The 14,981-nt window shown below is 40.8% G+C and overlaps 1 protein-coding gene and 1 long non-coding RNA gene across 3 annotated transcripts in view; one reads left to right on the top strand and one right to left on the bottom strand.

Annotated features, from left to right (window-relative positions):
* Nucleotides 1-2,232, bottom strand: part of LOC133550654 (moesin-like) — a 41,138-nt gene extending 38,906 nt beyond the window's left edge. Inside the window, exon 1 of one of the 2 annotated variants that reach the window (XM_061896582.1) lies at nucleotides 1,881-2,232. In XM_061896582.1, coding sequence (XP_061752566.1) covers nucleotides 1,881-1,892 — 12 coding nt within the window. In that variant the 5' untranslated portion in view covers nucleotides 1,893-2,232. Of the gene's footprint in view, nucleotides 1-623; nucleotides 648-1,880 lie in introns of those variants that run through there. The other variant, XM_061896584.1, reaches the window with a different exon arrangement.
* On the top strand, nucleotides 1,408-10,719 carry LOC133550655 (uncharacterized). Its single transcript, XR_009806357.1, has 3 exons — nucleotides 1,408-2,997; nucleotides 5,518-5,602; nucleotides 8,873-10,719. It is a non-coding gene; the product is annotated as an uncharacterized LOC133550655 (long non-coding RNA).
* The last annotated feature ends 4,262 nt before the right edge of the window (nucleotides 10,720-14,981 follow it).

The following is a 14,981-nucleotide window of genomic DNA, read 5'->3' as shown; positions in this document are numbered from 1 at the left end:
AGTGCATGAAGTACCAATAGCATCACTCGTCATGTGTGACTTAGGGTCACATTTCTTATATTGTCCAACTGTGTCAGTAAACGACACAACTACAGACCACAATTGAGTGCACTTTGTTTTGTATCAACCAGAAACAGTTTAAAGGCCTACTGAAATTAGATTTTCTTATTTAAACGGGGATAGCAGGTCCATTCTATGTGTCATACTTGATCATTCTATTTTTGCTGAAAGGATTTAGTAGAGCACATCCACGATAAAGTTTGCAACTTTCGGTATTAAGAGAAATGCCCTGCCTCTACCAGAAGTCGCAGACGATGACGTCACACGTGTGGGGGCTCCTCACATATTCACATTGATTTTAATGGGAGCCTCCAACAACAAGTGCTACTCGGACCGAGAAAACGAAAATTTCCCCATTAATTTGAGCGAGGATGAAAGATTTGCGTTTGAGGATATTGATAGCGACGGACTAGAAAAAAAAAAAGATTAAAAAAAACAAGTAAAAAAAAAACGCGATTGCATTGGGACGGATTCCGATGTTTTAGAGACATTTACAAGGATAATTCTGGGAAATCCCTTATCTTTCTATTGTGTTGCTAGTATTTTAGTGAGTTAAATAGTACCTGATAGTCAGAGGTGTACGTCCACGGGTGTCTTGACGCCAATGTCTCAAGGGAGTCGACGGCAGCTTTATGGACGGCACAAGCTCAGCTTTTCCCCGGTAAGAAGCGACTTTTTACCACAATTTTCTCACCCAAAACTGCTTGTTGACATTCCGTCGTGATTCATGTTTGCTTGACCGTGCTGTGATCCATAGAAAAGTTTCACCTCCAGGAATTTTAAACAAGGAATCGCCGTGTGTTTGTGTGGCTAAAAGCTAAAGCTTCCCAACTCCATCTTTCTACTGTGACTTGTCCAATATCAATTGAACAAATTGCAAAAGATTCAGCAACACAGATCTCCAAAATACTGTGTAATTATGCCATTAAAGCAGACGACTTTTAGCTGTGTGTGTGTGCAGCGCTCATATTTCCTTAAAACCTGTGACATCTTGCGTACATGTCATCATACTCCCACGAAATTTAAAATTGTAAAAAGGCCTATTGGCATGTGTTGCAATGTTAATATTTCATCATTGATATATAAACTATCAGACTGCGTGGTGGGTAGTAGTGGGTTTCAGTAGGCTTTTAACTCACATTCACTATAAGTGAAACATGCTTAGAACCAACATGATGCAATGTGAATTAAACAAAGAGGGTGTGTGTGAGTGTGTGCGCATGCGTGTGCACCCCCCAATAATGAAAAGGAGGGGTTCTCTTCATTGTTTGCATGTATGCCAGTTAAGAGGTTGCTAAAAGTTCATATCGAGCTGATAAGAAAATGTTTTTGGCGGGAACCCCTGGAGCTCACACAGCTAGTTGATGACATATCCAATCACGGCTTCGAGCTACAAGCCAGCCAGGCTGTAGGGGAGGCTTCCGGAAGCACAAGCTCCATGGCTACCCTGGGATGGTGGGGGTCGCCTCCCCAGACAAAGACACTCAAAGACAAAAACCCCTGCCATGCCCTCCGTCGGGAGACGAGTAACGTAGGCTTGAGATAAAAAAAAAGTAGCCTGAAGGCTTCAATGAACGACGTGATTTAAGGCGCTCATTTTAACAGGCACACAGGCGGGAGCGCGCACGCGCATTCGCCTAACGGAAAGTCTTGGGTCGTCGCGTTTTAGTTTGAAAATATTTACAATTTTAACTAAATGGACGCAACTATCCGCGTTGTTTGAATGCGATGTTTCAAAAAATCTAATCACGGTGGGATTCGAGTAAAATACGGACAACAAAGACAGATTTTACGTCATAAAAATAGCTTCTGAGGCTTACCGTTTTCGGCATCGTTGCTGTTAGTCGTCCGCTTGGGGTTCAAAAAGTAGGGGAAAAAAACAACACAAGAAAAACGCTAATAAAACAGACGAGCAGTAGGCGAAAAGAGCAGAAAACTTTTTCCCATCAGAACAACGGCGCCAGTCAAATGGCTTCCGGTCTAAAACGAATCCAACCGTATTTGTGTTAGCTGGAAGAAAGAAAGGAAAACCCGCTTTCCGTGAGAAATATTTGTCTTTTGTGTCGCCTTCGAAGTGAAAATGGGCTCAAAAGCTCGGTTTCCTGCTAACGGTACCCGGACTCTTAAACCACACCCAGGCCGATGACAGGACAGCAGCCAGACAGAAAGAAGCTTGCAGCCCGCAGACTCCGCCTGCTGCCTCCGCATCATCATCATGGCCGCACACAATCCACACATCCTCCGGCCAGGAACTTCCACTCCCTTCCAGAGCTCTCCGATCAAAGCCGTGTGCATTTTGAACACGATATTTAGAGAAATTCCACCTTAGGTTCATAAATTAGCACTCGTGGGTGTTTTGGAGTGTTGCGTCCTACTGTTTTTTAAGGCCTACTGAAATTAGATTTTCTTATTTAAACGGGGATAGCAGGTCCATTCTATGTGCCATACGTCACCATTTCGCGATATTGCCATATTTTTGCTGAAAGGATTTAGTAGAGAACATCGACGATAAAGTTTGCAACTTTCGGTGCGAAGAGAAATGCCCTGCCTCTACCGGAAGTCGCAGACGATGACGTCACTTGTTTGATGGGTCTTCACATACTCACATTGTTTTTAATGGGAGCCTCCAACAAAAAGTCACATTCGGACTGAGAAAACGACAATTTCCCCATTAATTTGAGCAAGGATGAAAGATTTGTGTTTGAGGATATTGATAGCGACGGACGAGGAAAAAAAAACGCGATTGCATTGGAACAGATTCCGATGTTTTTAGACACATTTACTTGTTTAATTTCTGGGAAATCCCTTATCTTTCTATTGTGTTGCTAGTGTATTAGTGAGTTTAACAGTACCTGATAGTCGGAAGGGTGTCTTGACGTGCAGTGTCTCAGGGGAGTCGACGGCAGCTATGGACGGCACAAGCTCAGCTTTTCTCCGGTAAGAACTGACTTTTTAACCATAATTTTCTCACCGAAACCTGCTGGTTGACATTCCGTCGTGATTCATGTTTGCTTGACCGTGCTGTGATCCATAGAAAAGTTTCACCTCCAGGAATTTTAAACAAGGAATCACCGTGTGTTTGTGTGGCTAAAGGCTAAAGCTTCCCAACTCCATCTTTCTACTGTGACTTCTCCAATATCAATTAAACAAATTGCAAAAGATTCAGCAACACAGATCTCCAAAATACTGTGTAATTATGCCGTTAAAGCAGACGACATTTAACTGTGTGTGCGCGCAGCGCTCATACTTCCTAAAAACCCGTGACGTCTTGCGTACACGTCATCATTACACGACGTTTCGAAGACGAAACTCCCGGGAAATTTTTAATTGTAATTTAGTAAACTAAAAAGGCCGTATTGGCATGTGTTGCGATGTTAATATTTCATCATTGATGTATAAACTATCAGACTGCTCGGTGGGTAGTAGTGGGTTTCAGTAGGCCTTTAAGATAGGTAGTACTTTATTGATTCCTTCAGGAGAGTTCCCTCAGGAGTTTAAGGGATCCTATTAGGGGTGTGGGAAAAAATCGATTTGAATACGAATTGCGATACTCACGTTGTGCGATTCAGAAACGATTCCCTTTCTTTTTTTTAAATCTATTAATTTTTTTTATTCAATCCAACAAACCAATACACAGCAATACCATAACAATGCAATCCAATTCCAAAACCAAACCTGACCCAGCAACACTCAGAACTGCAATACACAGAGCAATTGAGAGACACAAACACGACACAGAACAAACCAAAAGTAGTGAAACAAAAGTGAATATTATCAACAACAGTATCAATATTAGTTATAATTTCAGCATAGCAATGACTAAAAATCCCTCATTGACATTATCATTAGACATTTATAAAAAATAAAAAAGAACAATAGTGTCACAGTGGCTTACACTTGCATCGCATCTCATAAGCTTGACAACAAGCCAATGTCCAATGTTTTCACAAAGATAAAATAAGTCAGATTTTTGGTTTGTTTAATAGTTAAAACAAATTTACATTATTGCAATCAGTTGATAAATCCATCCATCCATCCATCATCTTCCGCTTATCCGAGGTCGGGTCGCGGGGGCAACAGCCTAAGCAGGGAAACCCAGACTTCCCTCTCCCCAGCCACTTCGTCTAGCTCTTCCCGGGGGATCCCGAGGCGTTCCCCGGCTGGCCTGGGTGTCCTGGGTCTTCCCCGTGGCCTCCTACCGGTTGGACGTGCCCTAAACGCCTCCCTAGGGAGGCGTTCGGGTGGCATCCTGACCAGATGCCCGAACCACCTCATCTGGCTCCTCTCGATGTGAAGGAGCAGCGGCTTTACTTTGAGTTCCTCCCGGATGGCAGAGCTTCTCACCCTATCTCTAAGGGAGAGTCCCGCCACACGGCGGAGGAAACTCATTTCGGCCGCTTGTACCCGTGATCTTATCCTTTCGGTCATGACCCAAAGCTCATGACCATAGGTGAGGATGGGAACGTAGATCGACCGGTAAATTGAGAGCTTTGCCTTCCGGCTCAGCTCCTTCTTCACCACAACGGACCGGTACAACGTCCGCATTACTGAAGACGCCGCACCGATCCGCCTGTTGATCTCACGATCCACTCTTCCCTCACTCGTGAACAAGACTCCTAGGTACTTGAACTCCTCCACCTGGGGCAGGGTCTCCTCCCCAACCCGGAGATGGCACTCCACCCTTTTCCGGGCGAGAACCATGGACTCGGACTTGGAGGTGCTGATTCTCATTCCGGTCGCTTCACACTCGGCTGCGAACCGATTCAGCGAGAGCTGAAGATCCCGGTCAGATGAAGCCATCAGGACCACATCATCTGCAAAAAGCAGAGACCTAATCCTGCGGTTACCAAACCGGAACCCCTCAATGCCTTGACTGCGCCTAGAAATTCTGTCCATAAAAGTTATGAACAGAATCGGTGACAAAGGACAGCCTTGGCGGAGTCCAACCCTCACTGGAAATGTGTTCGACTTACTGCCGGCAATGCGGACCAAGCTCTGGCACTGATCGTACAGGGAGCGGACCGCCACAATAAGACAGTCCGATACCCCATACTCTCTGAGCACTCCCCACAGGACTTCCCGAGGGACACGGTCGAATGCCTTCTCCAAGTCCACAAATTGATAAATCATTGTACTTTACAATTATAAAAGCTTTTTTTTTAAATCTACTACTTTGCTAGCATGTCAGCAGACTGGGGTGGATCCTGCTGAAATCCTATGTATTGAATGAATACAGAATCGTTTTGAATCGTAAAAATACCGTTTTTGAATCGAGAATTGCGTTGAATCGAAAAAATCGCTATATTATCGATTCGCGACCCCAAGAATCGATATTGAACGAATCGTGGGACACCCAAAGATTCGAAACCCTAGTTCCTATATATTCTTATTATTAGATGAGGATCTATCCAGTAAATCCATTAATTAATCTATTTTCTATATGCTTGTCCTCATTAGAATCACGGGTGAGCTCCAGCTTATTCCAGCTGACTTCGGGTCAAGAGGCAATTGTACACCTTGGATTTGTCCCAGTTGATTACAGGTCAGTTAAATACATTTCATATTCATTCAGAGGGGCTGTGAGAGCCAGGGGTACTTAAAGTATTAGCATATTTATAAATGCTTCAATGATACACAAACCTTCAGGTAGGTGTCGGCGAACATCCATCCATTTTCTGCCGCTTATCCCTTTCGGGGTCGCGGGGGGTCGCTGGAGCATATCTCAGCTGCATTCAGGCGGTAGGCGGGGTACATCCCGGACAAGTCGCCACCTCGTCGCAAGACCAACACAGATAGACAGACAACATTCACACTCATAATGTATATAAAGCTTCTCAAATATTGAGGCGGCTGTCACGTCTGGTTACACCAGGCCGTGCCTTAATGTTGCGTTTTGTTAGTGTTCTTCTGTTTTGTGTTAGTTCCTGTCCTGTGCTTTTAATTTGGCAACTCATCCGGTTTTGTTGGTGTTTTCCCCTGGCTGCTTCACTTCTGTCCCGAAAAATTTCCCCTCACCTGTTTTCTGTTTGCAATCAAGACTATTTAAGTTGATTCTTTTCCCTATACTGTCGTTGTCGGGACATTGTATTCGATTCTCTAGACCAGTGGTTCTCAAATGGGGGTAAGTGGGATTTTAAAAAAATAGTCTAAAAACAGCCACAATTAAAAAATCCTTTATAAATATATTTATTGAATAATACTTCAACAAAATATGAATGTAAGTTCATAAACTGTGAAAAAAAATACAACAATGCAATATTCAGTGTTGACAGCTAGATATTTTGTGGACATGTTCCATAAATATTGATGTTAAAGATTTCTTTTTTTGTGAAGAAATATTCAGAATTAAGTTCATGAATCCAGATGGATCTCTATTACAATCCCCAAAGAGGGCACTTTAAGTGGATGATTACTTCTATGTTTAGAAATCTTTATTTATGATTGAATCACTTGTTTATTTTTCAACAAGTTTTTAGTTATTTTTATATCTTTTTTTCCCCAAATAGTTCAAGAAAGACCACTACAAATGAGCAATATTTTGCACTGCTATACAATTTAATAAATAAGAAACTGATGACATAGTGCTGTATTTTACTTCTTTATCTCTTTTTTTCAACCAAAAATGCTTTGCTCTGATTAGGGGGTATTTGAATTAAAAAAATGTTCACAGGGGGTACATCACTGAAAAAAGGTTGAGAACCACTGCTCTCGATACTGGTGACCATAGACAATCCTTTGGATGCTAAGCGCAACTATACTCGTACAACGAAATCCTAAAACTGTAAATTGAAAAACGGTACCACAGCTTTTTTTACAGTAAAATTCTGGCGACTGAGTTGCCATTTTCCCGTGAATTCTACAGTCGTTTTCACAGGGCATTACTAGAAATTGAAAAACTGTTATCTACCAACTGTTATTTTTGTCTCAGCATTCCAGCGACTGATCCACCAATTTTTTTACCATATGATCTACAGATTTTTTTTACAGCGTTGTCTTTGATGATGTCCATACGTCCTGTCGTGATGAACATGTACAATACACAAATTTCTTGCAAAATATGCTAAGATTTTGGTCTAACTAACATAAGAAAATGAAAAATCGTCTTACATTAAGATAATGCTTTGTCAGAGATGTTTTGTCATGTAATCTGTGATATTTCTACCTAAATAAATGTTTTCTGACAAATATCTATACACATAAAATTTATATTATTTTATAACCCTGATATCCTGTAAAAACAGACTGCTTAGAATAATACAAATTTAATAAATAAAGCAGGTTAAAATATACAATTTACAACATGTAATGTACAGAATATCAGAAGCATTTATTCAGGTAAATGGTCTGTATTTATATAGTGATTTCCTATACCCGGAATGATACCCAAAGCACTTTACATTATACATCACTTTCACCTATTCACACACCCATTCACGCACTGACAGTGATGAAGACGGGAGCAGAATGAAGTGTCTTTCCCAAAGACACAACAGCCGTGATAAGGATAGCTGTAGCTGGGATCAAACCTGGAACCCTAAAACTGCTGGCACGGACACACTACCATCTGCACCACGCTGCCCCAGTAGCAATATCACAGATTATATCACCAAACATCTCTGACAATCATTCGTAACAATCCACATTTGGTGTTGTTAATGTGTGAAACTGGTATCAAAAGATGGCAAAGCTTCTCTTCTTAATGCAATTGTTTCTCTAGCAGGAATACACATTCTGTATTCCTACAAAATCTGGCAAGACACTAACGCACTGCTGGTAATTTATTCATTTCATTATTGTCATCTTGTGTTAAGCGGTGTAAAAAAAAGTATTACGTTTAAAAAAACATTTCAATAAAGTAAACTAATTGCCAAGTCATGCTAACAGGTAAAAGGTCATGTCTAGGGTACACTTACTAAAGATTAAAATATATCTATGTGCTATTAATCGCATTTAATATTGAGTTAACTATAAACAAACTGCGATTAATTGCGATTAAATAATTAATCATTTGACAGCCCTAAATGAAACCAGTTACTGGTTACAAAAGCTCCTCTTGGCTGCTGACGTACAACTTAAACACTAAGTGTTGGCCAAACATGTATTAAAAAATGTTTTTTACAAAAATCACAAAGTGTTAATCAATCTAACAAAATAAAATATATCAACTCCAACCCAATCAAAATTTTACAACCGTTAAGATAGAAGACATACAAATTCAAAAACCAAAAATGTATAAAAGCACAGTATCAATATAATTGTCATTATATTGGAGTTATATTATGAATAACATTTGTGTAATGTTCTTATTCCAAAAATGTACACTAACAGAAAAAAGATTTGATTCTAGAAACGTTTGGACAGCACAAGGCGAGAGTCAAAAAGTTTGCCTACCCTGTTCTAACCAAATCAAAATATTACAAAATACATCACTATACTGTATATTTTCACAACTTTAAATCGATTCCAGCTTGACTGTTCAGAAGCATTTCACAGATGTGATGACAATATGATCTGCTTGGATGAGATCGTTTTCAGACGCAACACACATTAACTTCTTCTGCTATATTTGCCATCCATCCATCCATTTACTACCGCTTATTCCCTTTGGGGTCGCGGGGGGCGCTGGTGCCTATCTCAGCTACAATCAGGCAGAAGGCGGAGTACACCCTGGACAAGTCGCCACCTCCTGCTATATTTGCATTGCATGAATGTGACTCAGCTGCACGTGTCTAAAGATGTGTCCCATGAGCAGAGCCACATGAAACTGAAATAACACTGAGTAATAAGTAGTTACTTTTTCATGTTATTGCAGGAGATGGAAAAAAGAAGAGTCATTCGCCTCTCCCCACATGTTAGCAACGCTACTGGAATGACGGAAAGTACTCCAGCAGACACCACATCGCAAATGTTCATCTGGGCCACAATCTGGCAAGAAAGCTTTAGAGGGGCAAAACTGTCAAAATATGTTCCAAAGTCTGCCTCATAGTGTGACACGGCACTTCTGGCTTTTTGACATTCTTTTGGGGGGATATAGAGGGACGATTCATGACACCATTTCCTCAGAGCTCAGCGTGCTCGATGATGTCTTTGTTCTCACATGTTAACATGCAGCTCAGATTGAGTCACTGCACTTTCTGATCTCTTCTTCAATATTCATCAACAGTTTTTAGCTACAAGAAGCAGTTACTTTCAGCCTATTGAACAAATGGCTTCAGTCATTTCAGGCAAACGGCAGTGCACTCCTTCGCTGCAACGAGCAGAGGTGCTGTTGAGTCGGTGTCGCAACTAAATCCTAAAATAAATCATTGAATAGTTTATACCAAAGAAAAAAATGACTTAGTACCCAAATTAACAATCATGGGGGAAAACAGATTCATAAAAAAATTAGATACCCAAGGAATTGTGAAAAGTTAAATCTGTGAATGCTGAAAATGTTCCCATTGAAAATGAATGGGCAATTTTTCAAACTTTGATATTTCCTCACCGATTCATACCATTACACCATCAACACATTATTCCACTCGTCCTGAACATTCAAACTGACAATTTTTTGGGTTCCAAAAATTCACTTTTGACCTGGAATTACCACATTTTCTTTTGACTACTTCTCACACATTCTTCAACCGATTTGAACCATTCCACCATCAAAACCCAAAAATAGTCTGCGTGCGCTACAGCGTTTTCTCTTTGGGCTCCAGTACTCTGGAATCCCCTTCTGGCAACTGTTAGAAATGCTACCCCAGTAGAAGCATTTAAGTCCCACCTTAAAACTCATTTATATATAACCAGCTTTTAGATATACTCTCTTCTGAATGGAGAGGTTAAACGGGAACCAATGATAATATCTGGAGAGGTAGCAGTGTTTAAGAAGCTCTCTGTTTTCCAAGATTGGACGGCTCTTTTATGCATTAGTAGGTAACGTCCCTGCGTTGTTGACTTGTCTACATGGTAAAAAAAAAAAAACCCTTACGACCCTCTGCTGGCTTCCTGATGGACTGGACTCTCACATTATCATGAATGTCACAATTCAGTTAGTGTACCCACGAGGCATCCATTGTAGTTTAGTTTAGTTTAGTTTAGTTTAGTTTATTAAGGATACCCATTAGTCTACACTGCAGTGGAGACTATTCTTCCTGGGGTACTCGGTCACCCAAGAGGTGGGTCCCCAAGTCTGCAGCTCCTTCCCAAAGTTTCTTCTTCTTCCCATCTCGAGCTATTGGGGTTTTTCTTTGCCCGGATGCAAGTTCAGAAACTGGAAATTGTGATGTATCATGTTGTATGCTTGCATGTTCGAAATAAACTCAAACTCAGATTAGGGGAATTTGTGATTAAGGGCTATACAGATTAACTGTGATCGTGTGATTGTTTTATCTGTTTGAATACATTCCAATTACCAAAGACAATTGGCCTATGTATATTTGCATACCCGACAAATTCCCAGTTTTCCTGGAATTCCCACATTTCCGTAAGGCTTATTCTCTATGAAGTGTTTTTATTTCCACATTTCTCAACCGATTTGAACCGTTCCAAACTCAAAATGCTCCTCGCTAAAGTTAGGTAAATGCTAGCAACAAACAGCACGTAAATTTTTATAGCTATCTTATTAAATATTACATGTTATTATGAGTGTGCCTTTTACTACATTACATATACAGTATACTTTACAGTGTGTATACAAAACGATGATGGAGGTGAATGTTTTTTGGAGTGCTGTAAAGGCAGGATAGTACAACGCTCATTGACTATTTTTACCAAACTTTTGCCAACATTCATTTACGGGTTGGAATGCATTAAAAAAGAAAACACGTGTGCCTGTATTACATACAAATTGTGAATAATAGACAACATTTCCCAAAATTTTGCAGTTCCCCTTTTAAGCATTTAGACATAATTTCTTCCGAAATTGCATTTTGTAGTTTGTTTTAGTATAAGACTTTTTTTATATTCCATAGATTCACAACAGTTTTAGATATTTTTTATTACACTGAACAAACACTTTTGTTTTTGCTTCCATTTTTCATGAGTTGAACTCAAAGATCTAAAACTTTTACCATATATCGGTATACTCAAAAGGCCTATTCCTCTCAAATATTGTTCACTAATCTTATAAATCAATGTTAGTGAGCATTTCTTCTTTGCCAAATTAATCTATCCCACCTCAAACGTGTGGCATATCAGATGCTGATTAAACAGAATAATTATTGCACACTTATGCCTAAGGCTGCCCACACTAAAACGCCACGCTGAAATGTGCCACAGATTGCACGGTCAGTTTTCATGAATGTTACCCATGAATGTTCATTTCTCTACCATAAGTCGTCTCCAAAGGTGTTTCAGAGAATTTCGCAGTACATCCCACCAGCCTCACAACTGCAGACCACATGTAAACACACCAGCCCAGGACCGCCACATCCAGCAGGTGCATCTCCATGATTGTTTGCTGCAACAATTTGTTTGTATGACCAAATAATTTCTGCACAAACTGTGAGAAAATGTCTCAGGGGAGCTCATCTGCATTCTCTTCATCATGGTCTCGACCTGACTGCAGTGTGTCGTCGTAAGTGACTTGTGTGGGCAAATACTCAACATTCGGTGGGGTCTGGCACGTTGGAGAGGTGTTCTCTTCATGGATGAATCCCGGTTTTCACTGTTTAGGCCAGATTGTAGACAGCGTGTGTGGTGTCGTGTGGGGGAGCGGTTTGCTGATGTCAATGTTGTGAATTGAGTGGCGCATGGTGGGTGTGGGGTTATTGTATGGGGAGGCGTATGTTATGGACAACGGACGCAAGTGCATTTTATTGATGGAATTTGGAATGTACAGAGACACTGATAAGATTCTGAGGCCCATTGTTGTGCCATTCCCCGAGACCATCACCTCATGTTGCAGCATGACAATTCACGGCCCCATGTTGCCAGGATCTTTACACAATTTGTGGAAACTGAAAACATCCCAGTTCTTACATGACCAACATATTCACCGGACATGTCACCCATTGAGCATACGACAGCATGTTCCAGTTCCTGCCAGTATCCAGCAACTTCGCACAGCCATTGAAGAGTGGTGGATCAACATTCCTCAGGCCACAATCAACAACCTGATCAAGTCTTTGCGTGAGGCAAATGATGGTCAAACCAGATACTGACTGCTTTTCTGACACCCCCAGATCCCCATTAAAGCAAAACTGCACAATTCAGAGTGGCTTTTTATTGCGCACCAGCGCAATAATCATGTTTAATCAGCATCTCGATATGCCACAACTGTGAGGTGAGATGTACAAACCCCGTTTCCATATGAGTTTGAAAATTGTGTTAGATGTAAATGTGGCGAAATTATTGTCTCGATTTGATCATTTCTTTGGAGGTGAGGGGAGCAGTGGGCAGCAGCGGTGGCCACGCCCGGGAACCATTTTTGGTGATTTAACACACAAATTCAACCCTTGAGGCTGAGTGCCAAGCAAGGAGGTAATGGGTCCCATTTTTATAGTCGTTGGTATGACTTGGCCGGGGTTTGAACGCACAACCTACCGATCTAGATCTTATGAGTTCATGAAAAATGTGTTTACGTACATTTTTGTTCAGTATAATTCGCTACCTTGGCGGTCATTTGCTTTTGTAACTGCCCACTAGTGGAGACTGCGGTTATTGAATAAAGGCGTTGATTGGAGCATTTACAGTTGTCAACTTGTTTTAATGTCAGCTCTGTGATTGACAGGCCCTGTCCTACCTATTGCCAAATGACAGCTGGAATGGGCTCCAGTCCAACGTAACAGTCACAACCCATGCACTACAGATCAATTTGAAAAATCAAAGATGAATAACTCTTAAAACTCAGTGATGTTTGAAACAATGCCCAAGGTAAGGTTGTATCAGCCTTGAAGTTTTAGCCTTCAAAAGTAAGTCAAATACCTTTGAGTTGACTCACAGCTACACTCCCTGCCTGGGGTATGATGACCTCCTGTGGCATCATGAATTGCACTGAAGAAGAATCACACATTTGAGTTCTTTAACATCCACAGTAAGCCAAAAGAAAGTGGGTACTTTTTTTGTCTACAAGTATTAAGTCAGGTCGTTTATGATTTATTGAAGAGATTGCGCCACAATCTATTTTTCATTGTACAAAGTATCTATCCATTCATTTTCTACCGCTTATCCCTTTTGGGGTCGCTGGAGCCTATCTCAGCTGCATTCAAGCGGAAGGCAGAGTACACCTAGGGCAGTGGTTCTTAACCTTGTTGGAGGTACCGAACCCCACCAGTTTCCATCCATCCATCCATTTTCTACCGCTTATTCCCTTTTGGGGTCGCGGGGGGCGCTGGCGCCTATCTCAGCTACAATCGGGCGGAAGGCGGGGTACACCCTGGACAAGTCGCCACCTCATCGCAGGGCCCCCCACCAGTTTCATATTCACCAAACCCTTTTTTAGCGGGAAAAAAAAAATTCAAGACAAAGTTACATGTTTTTTTTTTTTACTGGTGCACAAAATGAACTGAACTCACCTTGTTCAAAGAACACAACCAACACAGTGCATGAACTCACAAAAAATTACACACCTGCAAATCAGTGGGATTTCTGCTGTTGCCGTAGGGAAAAGTTTTTATATACACGATGAGTCAGGTGTGTCTTGACCTCTGCCGAACCCCTAAGGTTCGATCGAACCCAGGTTAAGAACCACTGACCTAGAGCCAACACTTATAGTGTTGGAAACTGTGTAGATTGTAGAGCATAATTTTGTCCAGCAGAGGTCGCTCAAAACAAAATCATGTATTACTCAACTGGAACCTTGATTTGTTTGTGTGGCTTCTGCTGAGCAGTCCTGGGTTCAATCCCGGGCTCGGGATCTTTCTGTGTGGAATGTGCATGTCCTCCCCGTGACTGCGTGGGTCCCCTCCGGTTACTCCGGCTTCCTACCACCTACAAAGACATGCACCTGGGGATAATTTGATTGGCAACACTAACTTGGCCCTAGTGTGTGAATGTGAGTGTGAATGTTGTCTGTCTATATCAGTGGTTCTCAACCTTTTTTCAGTGATGTACCCCCTGTGAACATGTTTTTAATTCAAGTACACCCTAATCAGAGCAAAGCATTTTTGGTTGAAAAAAAGAGCTAAAGAAGTAAAATACAGCACTATGTCATCAGTTTCTGATTTATTAAATTGTATAACAATGCAAAATATTGTTCATATGTAGTGGTCTTTCTTGAGCTATTTGGAAAAAAAGATACAAAAATAACTAAAAACTTGTTGGAAAATAAACAAGTGATTCAATTATAAATAAATATTTCTACACATAGAAGTAATCATGAACTTAAAGTGCCCTCTTTGGGGATTGTAATAGAGATCCATCTGGATTCATGAACTTAATTCTAAACATTTTTTCACAAAAAAAATAAATCTTTAACATCAATATGTATGGAACATGGCCACAAAAAATCTAGCTGTCAACACTGAATATTGCATTGTTGAATTTCATTTCACAGTTTATGAACTTACATTCACATTTTGTTAAAGTATTATTCAGTAAATATATTTATAAAGGATTTTTGAATTGTTGCTATTTTTAGAATATTTTTAAAAAGTCTCCCGTACCCCTTGGCATACCTTCAAGTATCCCCAGGGGTACGCGTACCCCCATTTGAGAGCCACTGGTCTATATGGTTGGCCCTGCGACCCAAAAAGGGACAAGTGGTAGGAAATGGATGGATGGATGGGCTTCTGCTCTCAGTGGTTCTCAAATGTTTATCAGAGTACCAGCTCAGAATAAAACGTGGTCATTATCACTGTATTATAATGACCAACATTATAATACAGTGGCGAAGTACGCGTAAGTATTCATTAAAAAAGGCATATCGTTTAGTATATTTAATATTTTTGGCTACTGTTAACATTGCACATAGTTTGAACAGTAACACTGAATATATCAAA

Source organism: Nerophis ophidion, linkage group LG04 (assembly GCF_033978795.1).
Source record: "Nerophis ophidion isolate RoL-2023_Sa linkage group LG04, RoL_Noph_v1.0, whole genome shotgun sequence".
NCBI classification, from domain to species: domain Eukaryota; kingdom Metazoa; phylum Chordata; class Actinopteri; order Syngnathiformes; family Syngnathidae; genus Nerophis; species Nerophis ophidion.
This window is presented reverse-complemented; position numbering and strand designations above follow the sequence as displayed.